This window comes from Aureobasidium subglaciale (genome assembly GCF_000721755.1).
Source record: "Aureobasidium subglaciale EXF-2481 unplaced genomic scaffold scaffold_15, whole genome shotgun sequence".
Lineage (NCBI taxonomy): Eukaryota > Fungi > Ascomycota > Dothideomycetes > Dothideales > Saccotheciaceae > Aureobasidium > Aureobasidium subglaciale.
The window spans coordinates 316134-330276 of NW_013566980.1; the positions used below are offsets into that span (position 1 = coordinate 316134).

The 14143-nt window shown below is 50.3% G+C and overlaps 6 protein-coding genes across 6 annotated transcripts; 3 read left to right on the forward strand and 3 right to left on the reverse strand.

The window, feature by feature from the left end:
- Positions 1-1571: 1571 nt before the first annotated feature.
- Positions 1572-3572, reverse strand: AUEXF2481DRAFT_66988 (Ferroxidase; the record flags this gene model as incomplete). Its single annotated transcript, XM_013486909.1, has 3 exons — positions 1572-2089; positions 2142-2905; positions 3037-3572. The coding sequence occupies 3 exons, from the start codon at positions 3570-3572 to the stop codon at positions 1572-1574; spliced, it is 1818 nt and encodes a 605-aa protein (XP_013342363.1).
- Positions 3573-4754: 1182 nt separating this feature from the next.
- AUEXF2481DRAFT_6416 (uncharacterized protein) lies at positions 4755-5955 on the forward strand (the record flags this gene model as incomplete). The annotated part of the gene is made up of 3 exons (XM_013486756.1): positions 4755-4782; positions 4837-5040; positions 5093-5955. 3 exons carry the CDS (start codon positions 4755-4757, stop codon positions 5953-5955), a joined length of 1095 nt encoding a protein of 364 aa, XP_013342210.1.
- A 149-nt stretch (positions 5956-6104) lies between these two features.
- Positions 6105-7703, reverse strand: AUEXF2481DRAFT_6417 (uncharacterized protein; the record flags this gene model as incomplete). Its single annotated transcript, XM_013486757.1, has 2 exons — positions 6105-7511; positions 7569-7703. The coding sequence occupies 2 exons, from the start codon at positions 7701-7703 to the stop codon at positions 6105-6107; spliced, it is 1542 nt and encodes a 513-aa protein (XP_013342211.1).
- A 942-nt stretch (positions 7704-8645) lies between these two features.
- Positions 8646-11165, forward strand: AUEXF2481DRAFT_6418 (uncharacterized protein; the record flags this gene model as incomplete). Its single annotated transcript, XM_013486758.1, has 9 exons — positions 8646-8718; positions 8780-8845; positions 8900-8951; positions 9007-9143; positions 9198-9292; positions 9374-9550; positions 9598-9742; positions 9797-9952; positions 10009-11165. 9 exons carry the CDS (start codon positions 8646-8648, stop codon positions 11163-11165), a joined length of 2058 nt encoding a protein of 685 aa, XP_013342212.1.
- Positions 11166-12084: 919 nt separating this feature from the next.
- AUEXF2481DRAFT_6419 (uncharacterized protein) lies at positions 12085-12804 on the forward strand (the record flags this gene model as incomplete). Its single annotated transcript, XM_013486759.1, has 4 exons — positions 12085-12114; positions 12221-12277; positions 12369-12723; positions 12773-12804. The coding sequence occupies 4 exons, from the start codon at positions 12085-12087 to the stop codon at positions 12802-12804; spliced, it is 474 nt and encodes a 157-aa protein (XP_013342213.1).
- Positions 12805-13250: 446 nt separating this feature from the next.
- AUEXF2481DRAFT_6420 (uncharacterized protein) lies at positions 13251-14004 on the reverse strand (the record flags this gene model as incomplete). The annotated part of the gene is made up of 3 exons (XM_013486760.1): positions 13251-13623; positions 13683-13786; positions 13849-14004. The coding sequence occupies 3 exons, from the start codon at positions 14002-14004 to the stop codon at positions 13251-13253; spliced, it is 633 nt and encodes a 210-aa protein (XP_013342214.1).
- Between the last annotated feature and the right edge of the window lie 139 nt (positions 14005-14143).

The following is a 14143-nucleotide window of genomic DNA, read 5'->3' on the forward strand; positions in this document are numbered from 1 at the left end:
CCTGCCTGCACACTTGCTACTTCACGCTTGTTGACTGTTGCTCAAAAGCCTCCAAGGTGGGGTGGGACCCGAGGGCTTCGGATGCCGCTCTGAAACCTGCCGTTGCTGCAACTTCGAGCCCGCAGCGGCTCCACCGAGCACAAGAAACACAAGACTCTGCTTGACCGCAGTCGCACACCAATGTAGGGACTAGGCCATTGACAGGTCGTGCACTGGACGCCAGAAACAATCACCTGTCCCTCTGTCCGCTTTCACCGCCCGCCAGCTCCCTGCTATTGAATCACCTGGCGCGCGCCTTTCTGTTCTTGACTCTTCACTGCTCGAAACCCCTCCGTCTCTTCCACCGGAGCCCAAGCCAAGCCATGTAAATCCTTTCTAGGCCCACTGTTGTCGCCAGTTCATGCCTTACGGCGCACGCCGTCGCCGAACTTGTCTTTCTCTCCTGCACTTTCTCCACAACAGTCTGCATCCCCTCTTTTTTTTTGTCTTTAGGCCTTGCTGGTGATTGTCGAGATCTTCAACAGACGCTCCTACTTGAACACGACTCTGTGCTTTGCACTCAGGGCGGAGCATCAAGGGCTGTTTTTGCCGTGCCACAATAGGGGTATCATCCGATCCGCGGATCTTTGTGTATGCGCGTACACGTACACCAATTGACGGTGGACACTTGGTCCCGCTGTGGTCAAGCATTTGATGGCTACAGATCTGCAGCAATAGTCGCGTTTCTCAAATGCGGCAATATCTAACGGCTGTCCTTTTCACCGCTAAACGTCGCTATACTGATGGGGTCTGGTGTTCAGGCTTGATACACCACAAATTCATCTCATGCCACCAAAACTGCGGGTTCCCTACGGCTGCCACCGTGTCAAACTCCGCGTTGCAGGCATGCTGTGCTTCAAAATTGCGAGAACGACCTTGAGTTAAGGATCTTGTCTAACATCGAGCGGAGCTACGTAAAGCTTCAAAGACCTTGTTCTTGGTTTCCGATTTCGTAAACACTCTCGTCGATGCGATTACTGCCGGACTGAGAGGTTCTACGTTGACCCATTCAATCCATTCCATCTTCGCCAGAAACACTGACTGGATCACATGCATGTTAATAAGAGGTAGTCAATGCTCTTCATTAGCCACGCTCGGGCAGTTTGACATGTCGATGCGGAGTCCACTTTGTTCGACCAAGGATGTCAGATGGAAGGTCAACTCGAGCGTAGCTCAACTCTGTAATTTCTTCAATCAATGCTATACCGACTATGAGGGCCTTGACTTTGATCATGTCATGCGCACAGCGGTGTTGAGGCCACACATCGACTGCTTTTTGGATAATTGCTCTTGCTAGTGCTATCCAGATGAGTCGTTCCTCACCCACCAGCTTGATACGCTTCCACGAGACACTAGTGAACGACGTCTCTCTAGTTCATTGTTCATCGTGTGTTTGAACAATCGAGGCTGCGACCTTGCGCTCGGCTGCTTCTTGCTCGCTAGAGCTGAGCGGTGCCATTCCATACCTAAGTCAATCTTTGTTAGCCAATGCCACATGTGCCACGTTCTTGTGAAGTGCGGATCTGAAAAACTCACCAGGCAATTGCCGCCAATCCTACAAGTGCTGCAATACAACTGAAGACCAATGCTACGATACCTCGAGCTTCAAATCCTGCTGGGACTGGACGTGCTGGTTTGTTTTGGCCCTTCAGGTCTAGGTAGTCCTTGGTGTTGGCGGCGGCATTACCTTCGTACGAGATTCCAGCAGCCTTGCAAGCGGCAAAGTGATCGTCAGGAACACTGATTCTTTTTTGCATCTCGAGTGGTGCCTCGATGAATGTAGCAGCCAAGCCTTGCCGCATATGCCAGTCGATATGACAGTGGAAGGCCCAAACACCAGGATTGTCTGCAATGAAACGGAGGACAACATTTCCCATGGGCGGAACAACCACAACATCGCGGCGTATGGGGTACGTGGGGAAAGCGGTATGGTTGTTGGGATCAAAAGCGCTAGGGCTCACATCGTCAGATAGCGAGTAGAAGTCCTCGCCGTAAGATGGGAAACGACTGACGACCTGGAAGTTGTGACCGTGATAATGGAATGGATGACCTTCACGATTGATCAGCGAAGAAAGAACGTAAGGAAAGAGGGTAGAACATACTGCCTCCATCGTTGTTAGTCAGAACGACTTCGACAACCTCAAGGTGGTTAAGCACGAAAGAGTTGGTGTACTCGCCGTAGACAGCCTCATTGGTTGCTTCTTCACCGGCTGTAAGAGCGGTGTAGAGGCTAGGGACTTTGGGGCGAGTGTAGGTCTGGTCATTGAAGAAAGCGTACGGCTTGCCATTGTCGAGAATACCCATTGAAATCGTCAGATTGATGACTTTTGTTGGGTTCTCGAATAGAGGCTCTTTGTCGTATGGGACTAAAGAATAGTCGTCAAAGCCAGGATTTTCGTCCACTATGTTGAGTGTCACGTTGACTGCGTCGAAAGAGGCTGATGGGTTGTACTGCAGCCAGTTGGTCTGGTTTAGGACTAGGGTATCCGGAATACCGTCGAGTAGCACTTGATCAGCGATCGTGACAAGGCCGTAGTTACGAGCAGTAGATTCCTTCGTTGTGAACAAGACCGAATACCGTTGAGCCACTGCAACATATAAAACTGAAGCCTCTTCAGGCTCTGTGAAAACACCGTCTACCTCAACGATTGTGAAATTGTGATCTTCGATGTAAAAGTACTGAGCAACGAATGCACCAGTGTTGATGATCCTCAAAAGGTAGGTAGTGTTTGGCTCTACCGATATCTTGGTGTTGATGGTATCGTTGAAAAGGAAAGAATCGGGTATAGGTTCCGCACCAGTCGGGCTTAGAGCAGCAATCCATGTTAGCATAGTACTCGATGTGCTTGGGAGCCTTCGCTGTCCTCTTTGCTCAGATTGGGATACATTTGTGATCCAGTCTGAACAATTTCTTAGAGTAGACCATTGTCTAGTGCGGTGGATCGTGGTGAAGAAACATAATCATAGATAAAGCCGATACAAAACTGGTTTACTTACTTGGAAAGGTCCAGGAAAGTGATATCCTCAACCATGTTGTGGTACCAGTCGCTGACCGTGACCGCAAATTCTTCCTTGTACTGGTCTGCAAACCAAGCGTCGCTATCGTGAACGACGAGAGCTTGCCTCTCACCGTCAGGGTAGCAGTTATCTGTGTGGCAATGGTACCAATAGGTGCCACTCTGATCGACGGTAAAGTCGTAGGTGAAGGATTCGCCAGGGACTATTGGGCATTGTGTAAACATACTTGGTCCGTCCATTTCATTTGTAGAATTTTGGAAGAGGCCATGCCAATGGATAGAAGAGGTAGTTGTTTCCAGATCATTGTACACATGGACAATAAGACGATCGCCCTTGTTGACGTCCAAGACAGGGAGTGGCCACGCGTTGTTGACACCGATGACTTTTCTCTCTTGCAGTCCGTCAGGATTGGCGTTGACCCATGTGAGATTGAAATGTTTTTCAACAATGGCAGCTCTGCATGCTGTGAGTAACAGCGTGAGAGCCAGCAAGAGAAAGGTGATCCGGCCTGGCATGGTGTCCAAATGTGATAGGTTTGCCAGCAGATTGCTGAAGATGATCTGATAACTACGAGAAATTCAGTTGGGTGTGGAAGGACGGGCAGATGACATGATTGATAAGATGGAGGGGCCTGGCAGCCCTGAAGTTTTTACGAGATGCGGCACCGGTGGGCGAGATGTTGGGCTAGAACGCCACAACTTTCGAGTTACCAAACCTTGCGTTGTACCTCGTGGAACATGCTTCCGTGATATTCCGGTCTCTCTTGTTTCTTTCAACAGCGCATCGATGGTGCGGTCGCTACGAGTAGAAGGCCCTGATGCTGTTACAAGTGGATGCGTCCTCACAGAGCACCCGATATCTCCAATTCTGACGGCTGCAATCTGCTCATAAACTGACCCTGGCCTTGTGTTGGTAGCGGTTATGACAGAACAAACTTCGTCCTTTGCACCGGCCGGGTATCTCGTACTACGACAGACCCTTGACGAAGCGTAACCTTGTAGATGTCACCGCAGGAGTATCCTCAGATCAAGGCTCTGCTCAAAAGTGGTATCTCTTGACCAAGCACTTGCGAGCTTTGCCGAAAGACGTGACTTGTCAGCTCGTATTGTAACGATAAGCCTATGCTCTCGTGTGACTCTTGTTGTTTGGGGAGCTGGTGAAAACGTGGTGATTCAGCATGCCCCACCGTGAGCGGATCGTCTTATCTGATCCGTGTGTAGCGGCAGCCCAAGCCTCTCGAAGCTCTGGACTAAGAAATCTTGGTTATAGATTGGAATTAAGAAAGATGGAGTCCAGGGTCTGATCTCTTATCATATTTCTGTGTTTGGTCTCCTTCATAGAAAACAAGATGGTTGGATCAATAGCATGCAGAACTCGACACAAACAAATGTTTGCTATGATTCATCGCTACTTTTCACCTTTATGGTTTCGGCCAGATTTTGGAAGGATCGTGAAGACGAGCAAGCCAGCAACGCCACGAAAAGTTAGCTAGACCCTAGGGCGCCGGTCGTACCACATTAGCTCCCATGCTGGAAAACACTAGCAGACTGAGGGAAATACGAAGCGTTGGTGGCCGAGGTCGCGAAGTGTTTTCGTTATCAGATCAGCCCTCCCCTCTTCTCATATTTTCAATCAGATCAATCTTGATTGAATCTATCTGATCCTTATATTTCTTCTTGGAAGCATCAATCGCGACCATGGGCGTCAACGTTTTTGCTGTGCCTAGTATGTACAAAGCCCATCTTGAGAACAATAGATAATATACTGAAATTAGCACAGTCTTTTTCATCTGCTTCAGAGAATGTCTCGAATGTAGTATTATCGTGTCCGTCTTGCTGTCGTTCCTGAAGCAGACTCTCGGTCCCGAGCATGATCCAGTCGTCTACAAGAAACTGAAAGCTCAGGTCTGGTGGGGAATTGGACTTGGGTTGGTGGTCTGTCTGATCATCGGCGGTACATTCATCGGAGTATTCTATGGACTTGGTGAGTTTATTTGCAGCATTGATCAGTCTACAGACTCTAACGTACACTCGAGGCAAAAACCACTTCTCTGCTACCGAAGACATCTGGGAGGGTGTGTTTGGCTTGATCGCATCGATCATCATTTCGATCATGGGAGCCGCTCTCCTAAGAGTATCAAAGCTACAGACCAAGTGGAGAGTCAAGTTGGCAAAGGCCCTTGAAGAAAAGGATCAACACAAGGGCAAAGCGACCACTCGGTTCAAACGGTTCGCAGAGAAATACGCCATGTTCATGCTTCCTTTCATCACCGTTATGAGAGAGGGTCTCGAAGCTGTTGTGTTCATCGGAGGCGTGTCGCTGGGTCTGCCGGCCACCTCGTTTCCTCTCGCTGTCATCAGTGGCCTCGCCGCTGGATGCCTCATCGGATATCTGATCTACCGTGGTGGCAACTTGGCATCTCTACAGATCTTCCTGATTGTCTCAACCTGTGTTCTCTACCTCGTTGCTGCTGGTCTCTTTTCCAAAGCAATTTGGTTCTTCGAAAACAATGCATGGGGTAAGCTCATCGGTGGTGATGCTTCCGAGGTTGGCAGTGGACCCGGATCTTACGACATCACCAAGTCTGTCTGGCACGTCAACCGTTTCAATCCAGAGATCAACACCTCAGGCTGGGGTATCTTCAACGCCATCTTGGGTTGGCAGAATTCTGCGACTTATGGCTCTGTGCTTTCCTACAACTTTTACTGGATTGCGGTGATCATCGCCTTCGTATCAATGCGCTTCAAGGAGCAACACGGTCGCTGGCCGTTGATGAAGACCTCAACAAAGCATCTTGACAGCGAAACATCCAGCCAGACTGGAGTCACAGAGACGATGCAGAAGAAGGCGTCGAACGAAGCCGCTACTGTGACAGCGATTAGAGAAATTGAGGGCTGAGAGACAGATTTACGATACTCACGAGGGCGAAGGATAGCAAGACGAAAATACAAGAATATATATTGCATATCAACAACCAAAAGCTTGCACGTATTCACATACATATTGACCGTCGTTTGATGGCCAAAGGGCTCTGGTTTGCTCTATGTCTATACGGAGCTCTCCTCCTCGTCCACATCGTCGTCGTTCTCATCGATTAACTTCTCCACAATCAGATTTGCGCTTCTCCCAACACGAGACTTCATTGTACCGCCCTGATCAAGGCCGTACACCTCGCGGGGCATGGGTGAGACTAATTGGAAGTCGTACTCATGCGTGTAGTCAGGAGGCTCGGAGACGGCCTTTTCTGATTCAGACTCGTCACCCTGCATGTTGCCATAGCATTCGACGAATGCATATAACTCTTCGAGCTGGGCTTCTGCGCCAAACTTGCGTATTACTCTATCGCCCGAGGGCATTCTGATACTTATACGCACCGCATCGCTGGCTGTAGAGGCAGGCTCTTGTGGTAGTGATTGGACGCGCCACTTTCTCCATTGCGAGAGGTTTTGTGCTTTGCGTGCTTTGGCCTCTGCTCGTTCCCTTTCTTCACGCTCGGCCTTTTCACGAGCGGCTTCGGCCTCCTTTCTTTGACGAGCTCTCTCTCTGTCTTGAGCTAAGGATCGCTCGTAGGCACTATTCTGCTCTTCTCTCAGAGATCGTGAGGCCTGATGTTCGGATCGCTGTCTCCTTGCGCCTTCCAGCTCTTGATCACGCTTCTGCATGGCATCCTGCATCTTGGCAAGGAATTCGGACGGGGGAAGTGGGCCGGCGAGGCGAGCAATGAGGGACATGGAAGTGGATGAGACGGAAGGGGTATGCACGACCAGGCCAGTAAAGGGAAACTTTGTGACGTTGAGAGCGTTGGCAACTTGGTATGCCTCTGAATCCTGGACACTCCCCGCCCATAGGATCATGTCAGAAGCATGGCTCTGCAAGAAGAGCTTCACGTCGGAGGAGAGAAGGGTGTCGCGAACAAAAGGAGCGGTGTCGTCGTGCTCTGGGGATAGCAAGACGACCAGCAGATATTTCAATTCTCTTTTGGCCAGATCGAAGGCTTGGGCGTAGCCGTTGTCGAAGAAGGGCAACGTGTTTGGCTCTACATTGTGTTCTTCTTCAAACTCACGGATGAAGCGAGAGGCCGTGTCGCGAGGATTCAGCGGACGCCTATCTGTGCTGCGCGGGCGAGCAGATTGGAGTGGGAAGAGACGGCGAAGGAGACGAGGTATGACGGGAAAGAGGTAGCCGACAGCGCCGAAGACACGGGCGAAGATGGTGTAGGTCAAGTTGAAGGGAAAGAACAGCAGCTGCAGCACAAACGGCGCCGGCTGGGTCAACTGGCTTTCCGGTGTAGGGACTACGCGGGGAGCCTGCTGCAGTCCGTTTGGTGTAGGTCTGCTTCTGCTGAAGGCGGCGGCATCGAGACTGGCGGCCAAGTTCTCGGAACGGCGAGAGTCTTGCGGCGGAGGCACGTCGACGACATCACTGTCGCCGTCGAAGAAGCGCGTTATGGCTATCTACTCGACATGTCAGCCACTGCGCGCTCGCTCCCGGACTGGCGTAGCAGGCGATACCTGGGCGTTCCATTGGCAGCGCTGCAGCAATGGCAAAGCGCTATCGAGCTCCTGATCCGTGACCGACGTGAACTGCTGTAGCGCTACTTGCTGCTCCTCGGACAGCTGCGATAGATCCAAAGAGGGTGCCGACATGTCGTCGTACCCTACGGCCTGTGATGCTGCTTGAGAAGATGCAAATTTATTATTGCAGACATTACCCTCATCGACTTCTTGCCCGCACTTTACACCAAGGTTGTCTGTCATGCTTGGCCCCGCTGTCTCAGCCTTAGCCATGACTCGTCATGCCTTCCAGAGAAATGCGAGGCCTGCTTCCGTCTGATCACATCGCCCGACGCTCTCAATTCCATCCATATCGCAATCTCGTCTGAGCCCAGGTGCACTCCAAAGCCCTGTCTGTTCTGCTCTTTGCGTCTCCTTCTGCGTGGGTGCAGACACACCTCCTAGACCGACTAGCACTTTGCTGTTGTTGAGGACTGCCCGGCACATACCGATACTTCCCCAAACCAACGATTGGCTTCGCTCTCACCATCCGTTGCTTGTGCATATCCGGTCACATCAGATCGAACTTCTGTTGTCACCTTGTATTGCGTACACGTTGCCTTGTGTCTACCATGTTGGCTGTCGTTTTATTCCTCTAGGTACGTGCAAAATCAAGCATAGGAGATTGCACACCCCATCGTTGGGCTTGCCATACTACAGCTGCAATCTTCCTGCCTATCGTTTGCACTTTCTTGATATGCCATCTTGCATCATGCCGAATCTGACATAATTCATGCATAGACTGCGTATTTATTTTGCTCTCGACTTGACCCAGAGGCTATCGTCGATTCCTTCTGTTCCATCGTCAATCGTCAACAACCCCTTTCCAGCTCTATCATCGTTTCCTCAATTTCTGTTGTCAGCGTTCTTCACTTTTCTGTGCTTGAGTCTCAAGCCTCCTCCATCCGGCTATATTCTGTGTCCTCTTATAACAGGAACAAACGCATCTGTGAGCTTGTTCACATCCGCGAATGGTTTTGAAGGACTCGCAGCTTGTACCGAACCAGACCGATTGGCGAAAACACGTTCATTACCATGGCAGCACCAGGTACTAGCAGTCCAGGCGATATGCGACGAAGGCACCAGTCCCCTCGACCCAAAGGCCGTGGTATGTACTCTAGACTGTTTTCATTGGACCCAGCTGATGACCTGTTCTGACACGAGCACAGAAAATACCAAGAACGTGCTTTGCAGGAACATCACCATATATGGCAGTTGTAGAGCACAGAACAATGGTTAGTTTAGCGTGCTCCTTTGTCTTGGACGATCATGTTTCTAATTCAGTCTAGGCTGTCCCTACAATCATGATCTGCCTCCGAAATCTAATCAACAGACGGAAAGGTATGTCAGTCAGGCACTTGTGCAACGATTACTCTAAAACTCACAATTTACATAGTGCCAAACGCTTCTTGAACGTCGATTCACCTTCTTTCAAGCCGCTTTCACCAGTCACGAACAGCGTGCAGCCTGCGAAGACTCTCGGTATCTCACCAAAGGCTGCCTCGGCAGCTATCTTCACTCCTAAATTGACTGGTATGATCCAGCCAAGTCACCACAATACGGTGTTGATTTATTGATTCAAATCAGCAGCAGCACCTGCACCAGCAGCCAAACAATCATCGACAGAGTGGTCCCAGCGGGGTATACAAGAGTTCGTGCCACAGAACTTTGTGCCTCAAGCAGTAAGTCTTGATCCCTTTGATATTCCCACATGGCATCTCTATGCTTGCCAAATAGTACGGTGCTGACAGTATTGTGTGTAGGCCGAAAATGGTCAATCCGGCAACAATCTCGCCTCCTTTGACCCGTTCACCATGCAAAGCAACGCTGGCCAGATGTCTGATACTTCACACGCTCCGCAAATCAACCCTTACGCGCAAGATGCTTCCGCTCTGGCTGCGAGTACAATGTTCTCTGCTGCCGCTGCCTTCGCCCATCCAGTACGTTGTGGTTTAGCCTTTTGTAAGCATGTGCTGACTGCATTCAGCTTAGCTACCACCTTTACGCGCCTTTAGGGCCTCATCGTGAGAATCTCATGGCTTACCAGCGAACAACTCATGATCTATTCATCCCCGATCACTTACGTGAAGAGATGCAACGCAAATCCGAGGCATCTCTCCAAACTTTCTCCAGTGAGTAACACAACATCGTTGAGTGTGTTTATATACAGTGCTGACTGATAACAGATACAGCCCTGCCTCAACACATAGAGCACTTTCACTCCCTAGTGGCTCTCGACACGAACGCCCAAAAGTCTACGTCGGCATATGGCTACCCAAGTTGGGTATACAAGGCCACTTCAAGCAAGGACGGTTACAACTATGCCCTGAGACGCTTAGAAGGTAAGAAGTCGAAGACAATACGTGAGAGCGATTGGAAGCTTACATCGCACCATTAGGCTTCCGTCTGACCGACGAAAACGCGATACGTGCCATACAGACCTGGAAACGCATCAGTAATGGAAACGTCGTCACTGTTCATGATGCTTTCACGACTAGGGCATTCGGAGACAGTTCGCTAATAGTTGTCACCGACTATCATCCTCTTGCGCAGACTGTGGCTGACAAGATCTTTACCCCCAACTCGAGGAATCCAGGCGTCAACCTGGCACGATCTCCAGGAAGCTTTGTCACAGATCACGAATTGTGGGGCTACATTGTTCAGTTGGCGTCCGCTATCAAGGCCATACACTCTATAGGCCTTGCCGCACGTCTAATGACCCCTCAGAAGATCTTGGTTACCTCCAAGAGTCGACTGCGACTCAACGCTTGTGGTATTCTCGACATTACCCAATACGAACAGGGTCGCAGCATTTCGGAGCTCCAACAAGACGACTTGCTACAGATGGGCCGCTTGATCCTCTGCATAGCCAACAAGAACCCTACGGCTCATCACAACACGCAGAAATCGCTCGAGCATGTTGGTCGGGCTTACAGCGAGAAGATGCGTGAAGTAGTTACCTGGCTTCTCACTCCAGGAACACCAACGACACCCACTCAGGCGCCTGCGGGCTCCCCGGCTTCTGCAGTGTCGACCTCAACTTCTGACCACAACATTGACAACTTCCTTTCACTCATGTCGTCACAAATAACACTCACTTTCGACGCCAGTTTACACGAAGCAGACTCGCTGACGAGTAACTTATCCCGTGAACTTGAGAATGCACGGCTCGTTCGTTTACTCACCAAGCTGAATATGATTCTTGAGCGCCCAGAGGCGACTCTAACGTCTAGCTCTGCAAACCCGAACCAGCCTGCTGCTCCTCACACTTTGAACCACACATCTTCTGCCTGGTCCGAGACCGGAGAACGTTATTACCTCAAGCTGTTCCGCGACTATGTTTTCCATCAAATCGATGCGGATGGCCGGCCTGTTCTTGATCTCGGACACATCTTAACATGTTTGAACAAGTTGGACGCTGGTAGTGAGGAGAAGATAATGTTAGTCAGCAGGGATGAGCAAAACTGCTTCGTCGTTAGCTACAGGGAGGTGAAGAGAGGGTATGAAAGTGCATGGACAGAGCTGATGAAGGCCAGTCAGGGAGGAAGAAGATAGCCCCCGTATTGCTTACAGGACTAAAAAAAATGAGAAAACATCATCCACGTACACGGCTCTGACTTGGGGATGGCGATTATCCAGTGTGTTTCCTCTGACTTGTCTCCCACTGCATAGTCGACAAATCCATCAGCATAATTGGTCTGCCTCCTTGCTTGGTAAGTGTTATTGCGCTATCTGCACCAAGCCGCAAAAGTAGACCAAGAGTCTGGTAACGAATTGTCGCGCAATTCGTCTACTGTGCAGTTGATATACGTTAGAAATGACATAAGCATCTCGAATGTTGAGCCCACCACCCTGTCTCTGTGCAGCGTCCAAGTCTGACCTTTGATCAGCAGATAATAGCGAATTTGATCTCCGTATATCATCGTGGAATATTTGCACCTCTTGTAAAATAACGAAAGCATGCTCTGTTCTCATGTGATGACGTCTTTTCAAGAACTTTGACCCACATGCTCACCTAAACCATGTCTAGCCCCTGAATGTCGAGGACATTGACACCAACCAACACGCACCAACATGTCACACACCAACAGGTCGACAAGGAACCCGCCAGAAACCCGCCAGAGAGCAGACTCGTATGCAGACACCATAGGTTCACAACAGATGAAGATAAAATAAAGCACGAGAAGGTATATTAAGATCCTCTGACCCCACTTCCAAAAGCGGCAAGGCGCAATTTGGGCAAAGGGCCGCAAAAAGCAAGCATGTGATGTGACGCTCTAGAACCAAGGATCCAGAAAGACCCTTGAAGCACACGAAAAAGACCACAAAGTCGAAACAATCTGCCCCCTTCTTTTGAAACAACAAGGCAGTCAACAACCAACAGCATCTATCAACAACCGAAATCCATTCGTCTTTCACCAACACAGTACGACATCTCCGGTCTCCCGAGAGCTTATCATACAGAACAGCAGAGATGTCGGGCCACCAGAGAAGACCTAGCATGGTATGTCATCAGATGGGATTCTAGCCGGACCGCGAGAATTAGCAGTTTGGCCAGACTCACAAACAACCTGAAGGCTGCAGAACCAGCTAACGTATATGTCCGGCAGGCGGAGAACCTTACAGCAGAGCAAATCCAGGAGCTCAAGGAAGTCTTCAATGTCTTTGTAAGTATTCCAACACCATCTTTCAGACCAGAAAGACGGGAGTCTTATGATGTAGCAGAGAATTACAGACTGACAGTCACCCGCTCTTTAGGACAAGGATGGAAACGGCAACATCACAGTCGACGAACTGGGCGAAGTAATGCGCTCTCTCGGCCAGGAGCCATCTCAAACCGAACTCGAAGATATCCTCAACGAGATTGACAAGGATGGCTCCGGCTCGATCGAGTTTGATGAATTTTTGTCCATGATGGGCCGCAAGGTTCAACAATCAGACAGCGATTCAGAGTTGAGAGCAGCATTCGCCGTGTTCGATAGAGACGGCAGCGGAACAATCTCTGCCGAGGAGCTGAGAAACGTCATGAGGAGTATTGGTGAGACTCTCTCCGACTCGGAAATTGATGAGATGATCAAGGAAGCGGATGCCAACGGCGATGGGAACATTGATTGTGAGTGGTTCAGAGCCAGATTACGAGCCGATTGACTAACATCCAGAAGATGATGAATTCGTCAAGATCATGAGTGCCTGATCTGACGATATTGCGAGCATGATCCGATTTCGATTAAGACTCGAGCTGTACGAGTTATGATGTGGTCTCCGAGTGCACAAAAACATACGACTATTCTACGAGAATGTTATGAAAACTAGGCAGGACAGGTTGTCAGAAAAGATGTGATCTTGTAGTAGAAGGACTCCAGTTATGACAAGCAGTGTGCAAGGTCACGAAGAGTAGAAGACATCAGAATCTGGGTCGCGTGACATGAGTTGCAGTTCGGAGCAAAAATCATATTGACAGACAATTGGTCTGTAGAGCTATGGACTGCATGCTATCGTATACAACAAAGAATTCATCTTGGCCTGGTGCCCGTGATAGTTTCTTTTAGGCATATGCCTTGGCTCTGATGGAATGCTAGATGAGCAGAAGTGAAGAGAGCTTTTGAGGCTTTGACAGTGTCGGGATCTGGGACGACATGTTTATCGGTCCTTCTTGGGGGTGCTGTCAGAGGTGCCAGAGACCTGGTCACCAAGACGGTTGTACTCGGTAGAGAGACCTTGAGCCTGCTTCTTGAGAGTCTCAATGTCACGGTCCTTGGCAGCAAGCTCCTTCTTCAGACGGCCAACTTCGCCGATGCTGCTGGATTCGTTGAGCTTGCCGTCCTTGGGCTTGTCGATGCCCTTCATCTGTCTATTCTCAAGCTCAAGACGGAGGACCTCGAGGATCATGCCGTAGGTGCGGTTGAGGATCAAAGAGAGGAAGAGGGTGAAGCCGCAGAGGTACATGTTGCGTTGCGAGTAGAACTTGCGAGCCTGGATCTCCATGCGTTCGATACCTCCAACAGCAGCAGCACTGAGTGAGTGAGTTAGCGGGGGGATATCGAGCTTTGCAGAGGGGTAAAGATAGCTTACCCGGCGCCATTGTTGGCCTTGTTGGCTGTGGCCAGCTCGAGCTGGACGCGGTAGACGCGGTTGACACTGTCGACGAACAGGATCAGGATGAAGACAAAAGTGATCTGGCGGGCGTGTGAGTAAGAATTGAGCACGGGGCTTGTCTGGACCCGACGGGCCAACGCACCTTGATCCAGTACTGCAGCTTTGCTATGACAGGACTCTCGGAGATGAAGGTCAGGAGCTTGCGCTTCCAGGTGAAGGGCATGGGGATGATGAGCGACATGAAGACGACCATCTCGAAGACGAGAAGGCCGAAGACGAGACTGTAGTAGAGCGTCATGGGGGGCAATCGGTGGTGGGGTGATTGATCTGGGTGTAGGGAAGGGGAGAAGGGGGATTGGAGAAGGATGTAGCAGAGTAGAAGTAGGATGTCGACGTGGAGCTCAAAACAGGGCCGCGGCGGGTCCGGGTCCAGCAGC